The following is a 15,747-nucleotide window of genomic DNA, read 5'->3' as shown; positions in this document are numbered from 1 at the left end:
GGAGGGTCAGGTGGTTTTGCAAGCAAAGAGTCAAACAGGCTTTCTCTCAGAGAGAGAGAGAGAGATCAGTTCTACAGCTTTAAAGTCAGCAGCATCAACTGAGACTGGAAGAGGACAAGCTGGCAAGCTTGTGGAAAACCCCATTTGGAAGATGAGTTGTGAGTGATTAGTTCAGCCTGGCCAAAGGGCTTGTAGTTCATGAAAAGAGGACTGGCTGTCTAATGTTTCTCCTGAAATAGGAGAAACAAAAAGGCACTCTGTGGTGATCTGAAAGAAAGAGGTTATCATCTGGAGAACCCTGAGGGGGCAAGTTTCATCAGCAAGACACCGAAGTGGCTAATAAAAAAGGAATCAGTTGTGGGTGTCCTGGAACAACAAATCTCTTTCTGAAAACAGACAAAAACCTTCCTGAGCGGTAACCATTTACCTTTCAAGCACCAAAGCCTGGTGAACTTTATAAATGTTAAATTCTGTACACAGTATAAGAATTGCCTGCAACCAGTCAACTTGGAGGAATGAGAAATGAGATTGGACTGTGAATCAAAGAGGTTTTCTGAACTTACACACACATTATATACACGTTCACTTAGAATTAGAAGGGGGTTAAGTTAGGTTAGTTAAGTCAATAAGTTAAAGTGTGATTCTGTTTTTATGTTTAAAGACAATTAAAAGCAACTTTTGTTTAAGTGACCATTTGTCTTGGTGAATATCTGTTGCTGCTGGGTTTTGGGGTCCTCTGGGCTCATAACAAATGTATGTTATGATCACAGCATGAATGCTCAGGCTTGTTTCTTAGGAGTTGGAATAGTACAATTGATTTCAGATTTAATAATTAAATCAGGATTCTCAAATCTAACAGTTAATCGAGAACAGAAATGAGAAACATTCACAATTTAGGTTCTGCTCTTTTTTTTTTAAAAAGAGAAACTATATTCATGACAGGAATAGAATACCTACTTGAAAAACTCATTCTTTTCTTCCTCTGTCTTTAGTGTCAAACTTTGTAAAAAATTTACAATTTCCAAGAACTCGTTCCTGCTGATTATAAGAGAGGATGGATTTATTAATTAAATGGCAGAATCACACTGCAAGGCTATCTGCAGTACATAGACTCCACATGCACTCCAATTTTAAAAGATGGCATCATGGAAAATAGATCTTTGAAAATATTTTGTGAGATTGGGAATTTCATGCATATACCTACAAAGATACTCTTAACTTCATTAATTGGTCCATTCTGGTAGAACAAATAGTTCAAATTCTTCACTCCACCAGGTACCATTATCAAGGAACCACTCATCACTTCAAAGTGATAGAAATCACAAATTAATTCATTCACACATTCATTGTGGGCATATCCTTTCTACACATTAGATGTGCCTGTGGAGTTAACTTAAAGTTTGACAAAAATTGACCAATAATGTGTGCGCGCTGAACAAACGAAAGTTGTATTTATGATCCCACCATACATAAACTTCAATAATCTTTGTAAATTTTGAAATATTTAATTGCATAGTTCAGTTTATTCTTTTTAAACAAGGCAGTAAAAATTACACCATCTGGATTATAACAAAAATCGTATTTTATCATTTTACAAACAATACATTTCTGGGATTTCAATGCACACATTTGAGTTATTTGTGCATTCTTTGATTTTTGCCTGTATTGGTTGAACACATACAACAAATCCTGGCCAATTAGTAGGACTTGTACATACTTAACATATTTTCTGCTTCAAATTAACAACTGAACCCATGACTTACTGTCCAAAAATGCTCTCAGGATGTCTAGACTTACCTGAAAAATTCATGAGACAATAAGCTATGTAAAGATAACCGTTGCATAGGATCTGGGTTGAGAAGAGTTGCATTTAAAGTTTCCTGGAATTTTGTCAACAAATGTTCTGCAACTTAAAAACAGACAAATTAACCATGAACCATCAGATTAGAGAAAGGTTTCTGCCCTTAATACAAAATAGTTGATGGGAAGAATTTCCAAACATAAAACAATATCAATGAATTGTCACAAATGGATGTTTTGCATGAAACATTGGTACATAATTAGAAACCCAGTTTTTTTTATATTCTTGGGTCACATACTGTTCAATAAATGATTTAAAATTTTTAAAATCTGGATGTTTGCTGGATTAAGTATTTTGATACAGCATTTGAAGTATTTATAAACAAGTGTCATCCAATTCCACAAAATGTCAGCATGTAATACCAGGAATAGTTAGTATTACACAATACATGTCCTGAAATGACCAACTCATCACATAATTATATCATTCCTTTCTTGGACTTTGTTGCACACATATTATCTGCAACATGTATAACTTTACAACTACTGATGACATCTCAAAAGTACTTCATTTTGGTTGGGACATAAAGGCTGTGAAAATTTCCATGTAAAAATGTAAGTCATTCTTCATCCAAATCTTTTTATTCCTGGATACACAACTACCAGGCATGTTCTCATTTGAACTGTAAATCAGAATGTAACAGTGCAAGAGCTAAACATTCAGTTTATCATTTCAGTATCTTCCCTTTGAAGAAGCTAGTTTCATTGTCCAGATCATTCTTCCCAAAAGAAAGCATTATTTTCCTTTTTAACCAACTATCCAATTAGGAGACATGCTGGAGAAACTCAGCAAGTCATGTACTTTCTTGTTTAAATCCAATTGGGCGACTAACATTTCACATTCAAATTCTTTAATCTTTCACATCATAATTCCCCACTTAAAAATATCCTCCAGAGCACTGATTCATCATAGCACCATTGGTCGTGAAGTCATAAAACACAGGGAAATATCCCTCCATATTTATACAACCAACAAGATTTACTTGGACTGTGCATTCCTTCGCACAGTTCTTGAGAACTGATGCTGAACACTAAGCAATAAATAAAGGATCTTTGTCAACCCAACATCCCAATCCTTGCTCAGGTTTCTCAGATTTTGAATGACAGGGTAAATTCTCCTTGGAACATGATTCCTAGATCAATTTGTCAGTGTGAGTTTTCCCAGTTGTTTCAGAAGGAAGCATTTTGGCTTCACTGTAAGTTACCCAGTCCTCTCATATTTAATATCTAACTTTTTGATCAATAGATTTTTCTTGAAATATAATCTGAAACATTTCATTAATGATACTACACATGCAAGTAAGCATCAGAGATATTTAGTTAAATCACAGCCTAGTTTTCTATTTAAAAAAAAAATTAATTTTATTTTATTTTAGTTCCACTTTTCAGTCCACTTCCACATTTGTATACCATGGATAAATCTTGTACAAATAATGAAATGATTTTAAAATGAAAAATAAATACAAAAGTGACAAAAACATTGTTCAAAGTGCAACAAAAATAACTACTTGGAATAAATCAGACACTTGTACTGACCAGTTAAAAGAGTGCTTCCCTGACGGTCAGTTGACAGTAATCACAAACATTGTGTATGGTCACTGAAATATCCAGCATGAAAACCCTTACCCATATTTTTAAGCAAAGGTAGGAGTTTTGCAACCATCATCCCAAATGAGTAAGCATCTCGTGAATATCCATGCGATTCAGGAAGAATCTGAAAACCTGAGGACTAAATTGGATAAAGTCAGCTTGCAATGGGCCTTTTGCTACCTCACCAAGTACAGAGGTCCATTTATATTTCTGATATCTATTGCCAGAACCAAGAACAGTCAGATCGACACTTGCAACATCATTCAAGACTGCATAAATTGCCTTCCTGATAAACCAAGTAACCCTGACCAATTTGTTTTGAACAGTGACTAACTGACAAAATAAGTAAATAACAGTTTTTTTTTCCTCTCAATGCTGCCCACCCTCTTGAATTCCAGAATTTTCTGCTTGTTTAACTCTCAGCAAATAGTTTTTTTTTCCTTTTTTTGGATCCAGCAAAATACTGATCAAGTTACTGAACAAGCATCCAGAATCCTTGCTAGCATTAATCCAATCATAGTACCTGGAATAATTATACATAAACATTTCTATATTATTTAACTTTAAAAAGATTTCATATGATAAAGGTGAATCCACCTCAGAAAATAATCCCAAACAGGAAATGTAGGAGACACTCAACCTGACTGATTTGCTGAGATTTTCCAGCATTTTCTGTTTTTGAACTAATCGTACTTTGGACAGACCTGTTCTTCAGGAGCTATTCCACTCAAATCTCTTAAAGACTTGATACTGGAGAGGAACTGTAAGAGAAAGCAGCAAATAGATTTTTTTTTAAATCTCAAACTAGAAGCACAATACAAAATAGAATATATTCTACTAAAGGTTTTACACATGGAAATTTTACACAAGAAAAATTAGAACCAACCTCAGATGAAGCTCGAGAGAAATGACACATCGTTTCCATTCCTCCCAGCTTCCAGTGACCATCCTCACTCACAAACACAGATGAAATACATACATTATTGTGGCTCAGTTTTACCTAGAATACAAAAGAAAATGATTCTGTAGCATTCTAGTGAGATGACAAAAAAGAAAAATTACATTGATTAAAATATCCTTCTTTGCAAAGAACTCTGCAATACATTTTCAAAATCTGGACAGCAACACTTCACCGTAAATAATGCACAATACAGCTCCCTCTCCAACCTTCACATCCCTGGACTCCCATCAAATTTACAACTGCTGCGTTTGAGAAAGTTGAAAATTAAATAGGATGGACAAAATAGAAATAATGTCAGATATGACGCTCTTAATAAAATTTAGAAAAGCAAAAAAAATTCTTTACACAATTTTACCTAAAAATGTAAAAATAGAGATGCACCAGGTTTGCATTTTAAATGTAGTCCTAGATCCATAGTAAACAAAGCGTAATGAAGATAGAAAAAAAAATCCCACAGAAGCATTTGGTTATTGAAGAAATGGAAAATGAAATGCAGATCAGTATCACATTACTCCCAAGCAGGAGGACAAGGATGATATATTTCAGGTCACATTATTGACATCAGCACACACAATCGTCCTCAGATACTGAATGGCTTTAGTTTATACAAAAGTCCATTGTACTAGAGGAGATCACTTAAATCAGTACGGACTAGAAGGGCCAAGATGGCCTGTTTCCGTACTGTAATTGTCATATGGTCTTATGGTGATGTGGAATATTGCTCAAGCCAGAAAATAAACAAAAAATACACATGGTAACCACAACCCTACATCATTGCAATGATTGGCATCCAAAGAACACAAAACTGCTAAGAACAATTGCTAATTGTTACATATGGATTGTGAAGGAACATACGGCCTCCCTGACTGAAACATGGTGGAATGCGGCAGTCACATATCTTCCCTGCATAAAACTTATTCTGAATTCACATCACCTGTCAAACAAGATTGTTTATTACTGTTGGCTCATTTAAATGATTCAGTGTCATCACTGGACACATGCCCAGCTCAGAAGAGTATAAAACATCAATGTATACCATATTTCTTTCTCTCTGTCTCTTGGTCCAAGTCCCAGACATAGCTCCGCGCCAGGTTGCTACTGTTGACATCACTGAATGAGTTGTGGGTAAGGTATGCACATCATTGAGCCATAGTACTACAATAGATCAGTGCTTGCAGAAAGCCGCACCCTCATTGATACAGGGAATTGGGAGTGTGTTTGAAAATCCGTATCTGTGAAGTATGTACATGTGCAAGAATCCATGGAAGATCGGCGGCCTCTGGTACCAGAATCCAACCTGGGTCTGATGTGAATGTCTGTATAGGTATAAACTGCTTTATGAAACTCGAGCATCCCTACAGAACCTTTCGTAAGCTGAAATGGCAAAAAAGCGAAGAAGCGATTACCTTTGATTTCTATGGGGAAAAATTTTTGAGCATTTCCAGACTCAAATAATAACCTACCAAATCATATCAAATAACACAAAACCTAAAATAACAAACATCTAGTAAAAGCAAGAATGATATGATAAACACACAGATTATATAAAGTAGAAATAATGTGTGTACAATTTCATTTACCAGAATCGCCTGGTGACCTCCCAGCCAGCCACATTTTTGCAAAAGCAAACATAAGTTTCTTCATAAAAGCTAATTTGCGTAAAGCGAGTATTCATAAAGCGGGGTATACCTGTATACTGTAGTTGTTTTCTTTTTGAAAATTTTATTTTTTCATTTACATCAATAACAAATACAGTACTTATCCATAATCTTACAGATTAAAAAAAATTGAAAAAACACATAATTTTATATTTTCTCCCCCTCCCTCCCTCCCTCCCCAAAAAAGTAAGAAAAAAAAGCCTGCCTGAATTGATCATATATTGAATTTCAAATACAAATATAACCTTAAATTAACTAGGGCGAGTTGGAGCAGGAGCAGCGGATGCCGTAGATCACACATGTCAAACTCAGGCCCATTTGGCCCGCAAGATCATATCAAATATGTATTAGAGCTGGCCCACTGGCCGCCGCGCCAGTACAGCGCATGCACAGCTAATACTACAAATCCCAGAATGCTTTGCAAATGCATTAGCGCCGGCCCATCAGCCCGCTAATCGCCCCCACCTCCTCTCTTTACTTTCATTAGCATCTGCGACCTGTCGCCCAAATCACATGTAATAAACCCCTTTCGGAAAATGGCCAAACCAAAGACAGAAAACAGGATCTTTCAAGACAGGTGGGAGGCAAACTCTGACCCCAGAGTTTGATGAACTTGCATCTAAGAAGAGATGCCAAGTATCTGGTTTAGACCCAGGTGCATCAGAGTAAATCACAGTGGAGCAAGTTAAGCTTGGATTAATATTTTCTTTGGTTAACTTTGGACTGTTCATAGTTGAAAGATTTGATTTTCATTGAAGCAAGTTGTTATTTTTTTGACTTATTGGCTTCTGAAAAAAAATACATTTAAAAGGAGCTTAAAGGCTATAGAGAAATATTATTTATTGAATATTTTATTTCTCATTTGTTAATGCTTCTTCTGGAAACTATTTAACCAAAACTATTATTAAACATTTATTTTAATAAGAAAAAGTTTAACGTTACATATGTTGAAAGAAGAGAAAACATGCAGATGTTGTTGAAAATTTTCAATAAATATTTAGTTTGGCCCACGACTTAGTCCAAGTTTTTAATTTTGGCCCTCTGTGAATTTGAGTTTGACACCCCTGCCGTAGATGAATTCTTACCAATAAAATCCATGCAAGGTTTCCAAATCTTATAAAATTTTTCTGGTTGATTTCGTAAATTATATGTTATTTTCTCTAATGGTATATGATTTTGTAATTCCATTTGCCATCTATTCAACCCCATATCTAGTTTCCACATTACAGCTATACATTTCTTTGCTACTGCTATACTTAAAAACTTCCTATGATAAATATCCAACTTCAAATCATAAATATCCCCTAACAAAAATATTTTTGGGTCTTTCAAAACTTGCATCTTCGTAACTTGTCCAAACAAAACTTGTATCTTCCCAAAATTTTTCTACTTTTTCACATTGCCATACTGCATGTAAAAAGGTTCCTACCTCTATTACATCTAAAATATTGATCAGAGCAACTTGAATCAAATCCATGTAATTTATGTGGAGTATAATTGATGTAAAAAATAAAATTGTACCATTTGATATCTGACACTAATTGTGTTGGTTACACTTTCAAAACATAGTTTTGACTATACTTCTTGAATTTGTATATTTAAATCTTTTTCCCATCTCAATTTAATTTAAATATATCCTTTTTTCTGCATAGTCTCTTGAAATTTTATACAGATTTAGAAATAAATCTTTTCTTTTTCAATCTTTTTATTATTATTATAATTTATAAACATACAGTTCAAAGAGATATAAAAAAAATACATAGTAAGTAATGAATTAATACAGAGATATTAAACAATAATATTACAGAATAAAAATATATCATAAAAAAAATTTTTGATCAGTTTAGGGTGTGAACTATCTCTAAAAAAAAGATATAATTAATAACAATATATGAAAAAAAGAGAACAAAAAACCCCCAAAAAAGAAGAAAAAACAAATCTGAATTAAAAAAAACTTTAAAAAAAAACCTACAGATATAGCTAAACCACGCCGATCACTCCGATCTCATCTTACAGCCCAATTATCATACATAATCATAGAAAGAAAACAGAGCCAGATCAACTCACCACAAATGAAAATATTGAATAAATGGTCGCCAGGTTAACTCAAACTTAGAAGGGGATTCATAAACAGAGTTTCTAATTTTCTCTAAATTTAAACATAGTATAGTTTGGGTAAACCATTGGAAAACAGTGGGAGGATTTACCTCTTTCCAATTTAATAGTATAGATCTTCTAGCCATTAGTGCAAGAAAAGCAATCATACGATCCGCAGGAAGAGATAAATAAGTCAAATCTATCATAGGTAATCCAAAAATTGCAGTAATGGGATGTGGTTGTAAATCAATATTCAAAACAGTAGATATAATGGAAAAAATTTCCTTCCAATAATTCTGTAAAGAGGGACAGGACCAAAACATATGTGTAAGGGAAGCTATTTCCAATTGACATTTATCACATATAGGATCGATATGAGAATAAAAGCGATGGAGTTTATCTTTAGACATATGAGCTCTATGAACAACTTTAAACTGTATTAGTGAATGTTTTGCACATAGAGAAGAAGAGTTTACCAGTCGCAGAATTTTATTCCAATTTTCATTAGAAATATGAAGGTTGAGTTCTCTTTCCCAATCATTTTTAAACTTTTCAAAAGTCCCAGAATTTATTTTTGTAATTATATTATATAATTTAGATATCACACCTTTTGGAGGGAATTTTGAATATAGTATATCCTCTAAAACAGTCATAGTCTCCCGATTGGGAAAAGAGGGTAAAGTCGAAACTAAGAAACTCCTAATCTGCAAATATCGAAAGAAATGAGATAGAGGTAAATCATATTTCATGGATAATTGTTCAAATGACATGAAAGAGTTATCCAAGAATAAATCCGAAAAGCATGTTATACCTTTAACTTTCCAGAGTAAATAAGCTTGATCAATTAGAGAGGGATGAAAAAGGAAATTTAGTACAATAGGAGTTTCCAAGATAAAATGACTTAGGCCAAAAAATCTCCGGAATTGAAACCATATACGTAGTGTATGTTTAGCCATTGGATTATCAATTTGTTTATATAATTTAGTAAGAGTAAAAGGGAGAGCAGCTCCCAAAATAGAGCTAATTGAAAAATTTTGTATCGGTTTAATTTCTAAATTTACCCAATGGGGATTTAGAGATAATTCTGAATAATTCAACCAATACCTTAAGTAACTAATATTAATTGCCCAGTAATAAATTCTAAAGTTGGGTAATGCCAACCCTCCCTCTAGTTTAGATTTCTGTAAATATTTTTTCCCCAATCTAGGATTCTTGTTTTGCCAGATATACGAGGACAATTTAGAATCGACCTTATCAAAAAAAGATTTAGGAACAAAAATAGGTATAGCTTGGAATATATATAAAAATTTAGGTAAGATCATCATCTTAATAGCATTAATTCGGCCTATCATGGATAGGGATAATGGTGACCAATTGGTAAGTAAACTGCCGATCAGGTCCAATAGAGGGAAAAAATTAGTCCTAAACAAATCTTTATGTTTTTTAGTAATCTTAATCCCTAAATATATAAAATGGTCTCTAGCTATTTTAAAAGGTAAACTATCATAAATAGGAACCCATCCATTAAAAGGGAATAATTCACTTTTATTTAAGTTCAGTTTATATCCCGAAAAATTACTAAATTGGGCTAATAAAGATAAAACTGTAGGAATAGAATTTTCAGGATTGGAAATATATAACAATAAATCATCTGCATATAGTGATACTTTATGAATATCCCTGCAACGAATAATACCAGTAATATTGGGTGCTTCTCTGATAGCAATTGCCAAAGGTTCTAAAGCTAAGTTAAATAATAAAGGGCTAAGGGGGCACCCTTGCCTGGTGCCCCGAAATAATCGGAAATATGGCGATCTTTGGGTATTAGTAAAAACCGAGGCAACTGGGGAATTATAAAGAAGTTTAATCCAAAATATAAATATCGGACTAAAATTAAATTTTTCAAGAACTGTAAATAAATAAGGCCATTCTACTCTATCGAAGGCCTTCTCAGCATCTAGTGAAATAACACATTCTGAAGACTTATGTGAAGGAGTGTAAATAATATTCATCAATCTTCTAATATTAAAGGAGGAATAACCATTTTTAATGAATCCAGTCTGGTCTTCAGAGATAATATATGGTAATATCTTCTCTAGCCTTGTCGCTAGAGAAATAAATCTTTTGATAAATATATCATTTATTAAATATTCAAATTGACTTTGTTCAGGTAATCTAAAAATCAGTCCTAACTTTCTTTTTAAGTATGATTTAAGCTGATAATAAGAAAAAATAGTATTATTTGGTATATTATACTTACCTTTCAATTGGTCAGAAGTTTAAAAAAAACAAAACCCAAAAAACAATCCTTTATCCTTTTTATTCCAGTTATACCAAATTTTTAGAAAATGAATTATTACTGTAAAGGGAATTAAAGGATTCTGCTTTAATAACATTTTAGCCATTGATAATTCTTCACTCCTTTTTCTACATGGATTCCATTCCATACTTTAAGTATAGGTTTCAAAATTGGTGTATCAATTTTCCCTTTCAACAGTTCTTCATGCCATTTATACAAAATGTGTTCATAATTATTTTCCCCTATTTTACTCATTTAAATTTGTACCCACACTGTCTTTTCACTAATCTGATAACAAAACAAAAATCTAAGTTGAGCTGCTTTATAATAGTTTTTAAAATTAGGCATTCGTAGTCCCCCCCCCCCCCACCCCGATCATATTTCCATGTTAATTTTTCCAATGCTATCCTAGGCATTTTGTCTCTTACATTTTTATTTAAATCTTGACAAAAATTGTTGGTACAAAAACTGGTAATAATTGGAATAGGTATTGTATTCTTGGAAAAATATACATCTTCACACAGTTTATCCTTCTATCTTATCAAATCTTCTTTAATTTTCTTCAGTAAAGGTATATAATTTAATTTAAATTATTCAATTTCTTATCAATATTAATTCCTAAATATTTAACCACTTCCTTCTGCCATTTAAATTTTGTCATTTTCTTAGCTTGAGTATAATCCGTCTCAATCATTGGCATCACTTCACTTTTATCAATATTTACTTTAAAACCCCATATTAACCCATATTCTGCCAATCAAACATTTACTTTTTTTTAAATGAAATTTCAGGGTTTGTAAGATATATTACAGCATCTGCAAAAAGACTAATTTCATGTTCTTTATCATTTATCCTTAAAGTCCTTAATCTCATTATCTCTTCTTATCACCTCTGCTAAAGGTTTTATAGCCAATGAAAATAAAAAAGGTCAAACTTGTCTGTCTAGATGACCTTTCCAATAAAAAAGGTTATGATATTTGTCTATTTGTAACTACCTTAGCTTTTGGGCGATCATATAATGCCCTTATTTAATTTATAAAATTTATTGGAATTCCAAAAAACTTCAATACTTTAAATAAATAGTCCCATTCTAATCTGTCAAATGCTTTTTCTGCATCTAAAGCCAAAGCTACTGATGGTATTTTTTCTTTTCCGAGCCAGATTTAACAAACTTAAAAATGTAACAATATTATCAGCTGATCTTCTATTCTTGATAAAACCTGCTTAGTTCATATTAATAAATTTAGGTAAACATTTAGCTAATCTATTAGCTATTAATTTAGACAAAATTTTATCATCTGTATTCAATAATGATATTGCTCTATATAAAGATGGAAGCAAAGGATCCATCCCTTTTTTTGGAATAACTGTTAATAATGCTGTTTTAAATGACTCTGGTAAATCACAGAGATCATTCATTTGATCTAACAATCCCATAATTCTAGGAATCATTAACTCTTTAAATTCTTTGTAAAACTCTGGAGAGAAACCATCTTCCCCAACCGTAAAATAATTTGTTAATTCAATCTTCTCTTTAGTATTTAATTCTGGCAATATAATTTGTGATAAATATTCATCTATTTTATCTCCATCTTTCAAAGATTCTGAATGATATAATTTCTTATAAAATTTCATAAAAACATCATTAATACCCTGTATTTTATAAGTAAGATGACCCGATACCTCTTATGACAATTATTGTTCTCAATAATTGTTCTGTCTTCAATTGCCATGCTAAATCTTTATGGGCTCTATCTCCCAACTTGTAATATTTTTGTCGAGTTCACCTTGTATCTCTCTCTACTTTATACGTTTGTATTTCATTCAATTTCATTTTTTTTTTTAAATTCCAATACTCATCTCTTCTCCTCATTTACTTGATTTTTTTAAATCCTTTTTCCAACTTTGTTATTTCATTTTCCAAATGATTCACTTCAGGCATTTTTTTTTCATCTTAGCTTTATAACTTATTATTTGTCCTCTTAAATAGGCCTTCATAGAATCCCAAACCACAAATTCATTGGTTACAGAGTGTTCACTAATGTCTAAAAAAAATTTATCTGCTGTCTCATAAATTCACAAAAGTGTTGCCTTTTTAAACAGTGTCGTATTAAAGTATCTATAACCTATATATTGCACTTCCAATCTTTGGCTTGGCTTCGCGGACGAAGATTTATGGAGGGGGTAAAAAGTCCACGTCAGCTGCAGGCTCGTTTGTGGCTGACAAGTCCGATGCGGGACAGGCAGACACGATTGCAGCGGTTGCAAGGGAAAATTGGTTGGTTGGGGTTGGGTGTTGGGTTTTTCCTCCTTTGCCTTTTGTCAGTGAGGTGGGCTCTGCGGTCTTCTTCAAAGGAGGTTGCTGCCCGCCAAACTGTGAGGCGCCAAGATGCACGGTTTGAGGTGTTATCAGCCCACTGGCGGTGGTCAATGTGGCAGGCACCAAGAGATTTCTTTAGGCAGTCCTTGTACCTTTTCTTTGGTGCACCTCTGTCACGGTGGCCAGTGGAGAGCTCGCCATATAACACGATCTTGGGAAGGCGATGGTCCTCCATTCTGGAGACGTGACCCATCCAGCGCAGCTGGATCTTCAGCAGCGTGGACTCGATGCTGTCGACCTCTGCCATCTCGAGTACTTCGACGTTAGGGGTGTAAGCGCTCCAATGGATGTTGAGGATGGAGCGGAGACAACGCTGGTGGAAGCGTTCTAGGAGCCGTAGGTGGTGCCGGTAGAGGACCCATGATTCGGAGCCGAACAGGAGTGTGGGTATGACAACGGCTCTGTATACGCTTATCTTTGTGAGGTTTTTCAGTTGGTTGTTTTTCCAGACTCTTTTGTGTAGTCTTCCAAAGGCGCTATTTGCCTTGGCGAGTCTGTTGTCTATCTCATTGTCGATCCTTGCATCTGATGAAATGGTGCAGCCGAGATAGGTAAACTGGTTGACCGTTTTGAGTTTTGTGTGCCCGATGGAGATGTGGGGGGGCTGGTAGTCATGGTGGGGAGCTGGCTGATGGAGGACCTCAGTTTTCTTCAGGCTGACTTCCAGGCCAAACATTTTGGCAGTTTCCGCAAAGCAGGACGTCAAGCACTTCCAATAAAATTGACATAAAATGATCAGACATATTCTTGCTTGATATTCAAGGTTTTGAACTCTTGCTTATAGTTGAGAAGAGATTAAAATCATATCTGTACGTGAATATGTCTTATGTTTAAAAGAATAAAATGAAGTCTCCAATACCAGGATACATTTTCCTCCAACTGTCAACAAGTTTCATTTCACTCATAAAATTCATCAGTTTTAACTACCTTGTTTTTAACCATAATTCCACCTGATCTATCCAACCTTGAATCAAAAGAAAAATTAAAATCTCCTCCCATAATTATTTTCCACTTTGCATTGGCTAATTGCATAAAATCATCTTGTATGAATTTTCCAACATCTATATTCGGTGCATATATATTCATCAATGTCCAAAATTATGAATAAATTTTACAATTTACCATCACATATTTATTGATAAAGTGGGAATATATCTCCCCGGCTTCTGGCATCTCAACTTCGGATATTACCTAGTGGACAGCTCCAGGATCCTTTCTCAAGATAGGCCTTTTTCTTGCTTGGTTTCTTGTATTGCAAGTAAGGCCTTTATCCTTCTTTGGTGGCATTATTAATATCTTCTATATGTCTTTAAGCAGTTTTTCCTTATAGTTTCTGTAACTGTTTTTTTTTAAAATACAACTTTTTCGATGAGAGCAGGGATTACCAGTCTAACCCCACGTCATCACGTGGCACACCTCCCAGTGTAGTTGTTTAGTAGTAGAGTTAACTAGGTATCATTTGATGTCTTCCCCCGTTTGTCTCCCATGTGTTCAATAAAGTTACCTTTGAATATAACATTTGTGTCCAGACTCATCACACAGTGAACCCTGATGCTTTCCAAACACAACACTAATGGAATGAGGAAACTAATTCTATATTCATTGGAATGAACAGATGTACACTGGACTTTTAAATTCAATATTATACAAGCTCACTCATACATGGAAGTGTCATAAGTTGGACACTGGACAGTCTGTACTGTGACACAGCAGATGTGAATCTTCTATATTCAAGAGGACCAGGAATGACCACCTCCACTACGCATTAATAACTTTGTAGTGGAGAGAGTAGAGAACACCAAGTTGCTTGGAGTCCACTGAACAAGTGACCTATCCTGGACACACATTTCTCACTTGTCAGAAAGGTGCAAAAATGACTGCTCTTCCTGAGAAGACAGCAGCGGGCAAGGCTACCAGGCACTATTATGACAACTTTCTACAGGAACTCTATCAGGAGTGTCCTGGTCACATTGTTCAATTGCTGTAGGGAATTGAATGGGAGGTCAATCTACAGAACCATTAGAGCGGCAGAGAGGATTACTGGTGTCTCCCTTTCCCCCCATCCCAATCAACATGATCTAATGGGATCATGCTCTGAAGAGAGTTCACCAAATTGTCGAGGACCCCTACCACTCTGTCCACAGCAACGTTCAGCTACCCCCATTGGGAAAGAGATACAGGGGCTATCAGAGCCAGTACCGCCAGGCTGTGAAACAGCTTCTTCCCATGTGCAGTGAGACTGTTGAAGGACACATGAACTGCTCACATTAACCCTCCAAGACTACTATTAAGCAATATTTATTTATTTTTATATATGTATATTTGTTCTGCATATTAATGCTTGTCTGTTTGTGTCTGATTTCGTGTTTGCATGTTTTTGCACTGAGTGTTGTGTATGCATTCACACAATTAAGACTCAGAGACATGAGGCTTTCTCATCCTTTACTTCTATTAGACTAACATGGCTACTGATACACTGGGTTATATAAATGGAAGGGTGACAACATGATGTGGATGTCATGATGTCCAGAAGAGGGCGGGCTTATACCCAACATTGAGGACCAGAGGACACTTTTCCATTGGGTTGTACTTGTGCAATCCGATGATAAATAAACCTGAATTTCAAATGTATCAATCACTTTCCTTCAGGATGGAGCAAAATTGTAGCATTCATGAATGCAAGCAGGGCCTTCAGAGTCATTGGAGAGGTGAATTATTGGATTGCCTGTGGAGACATTGGATCCAGTTGCCTGTTCCAGTTATGGACAACAGCATGAACTAGCTAAAATGCACATGAACTAGCTAAAATGCACATGAACTGGATTGAAGGATTGTAGTTTTGAAAGATCTTACCATTAGGCAAAAAGATCCAGAAGACACCCACTATAGAGACTGATCCCAA

General features: G+C 34.7%; 1 protein-coding gene across 5 annotated transcripts in view; it reads right to left on the bottom strand.

Moving 5' to 3' along the window:
• scyl3 (SCY1-like, kinase-like 3) overlaps window positions 1-15,747 on the bottom strand; it is a 72,724-nt gene that overhangs the window by 33,126 nt on the left and 23,851 nt on the right. For 2 of the 5 annotated variants that reach the window (XM_069938269.1, XM_069938273.1), the window contains exons 3-7: window positions 4,337-4,450; window positions 4,155-4,211; window positions 3,487-3,589; window positions 1,798-1,909; window positions 958-1,038 (exon numbers count right to left, since the gene is read on the bottom strand). In XM_069938269.1, the coding sequence (XP_069794370.1) occupies window positions 958-1,038; window positions 1,798-1,909; window positions 3,487-3,589; window positions 4,155-4,211; window positions 4,337-4,450 (467 nt within the window). The remainder of the gene's footprint in view (window positions 1-957; window positions 1,039-1,797; window positions 1,910-3,486; window positions 3,590-4,154; window positions 4,212-4,336; window positions 4,451-15,747) is intronic. The other 3 variants (XM_069938270.1, XM_069938271.1, XM_069938272.1) reach the window with 3 other exon arrangements.

This window comes from Narcine bancroftii, chromosome 5, assembly GCF_036971445.1.
Source record: "Narcine bancroftii isolate sNarBan1 chromosome 5, sNarBan1.hap1, whole genome shotgun sequence".
NCBI classification, from domain to species: domain Eukaryota; kingdom Metazoa; phylum Chordata; class Chondrichthyes; order Torpediniformes; family Narcinidae; genus Narcine; species Narcine bancroftii.
This window is presented reverse-complemented; position numbering and strand designations above follow the sequence as displayed.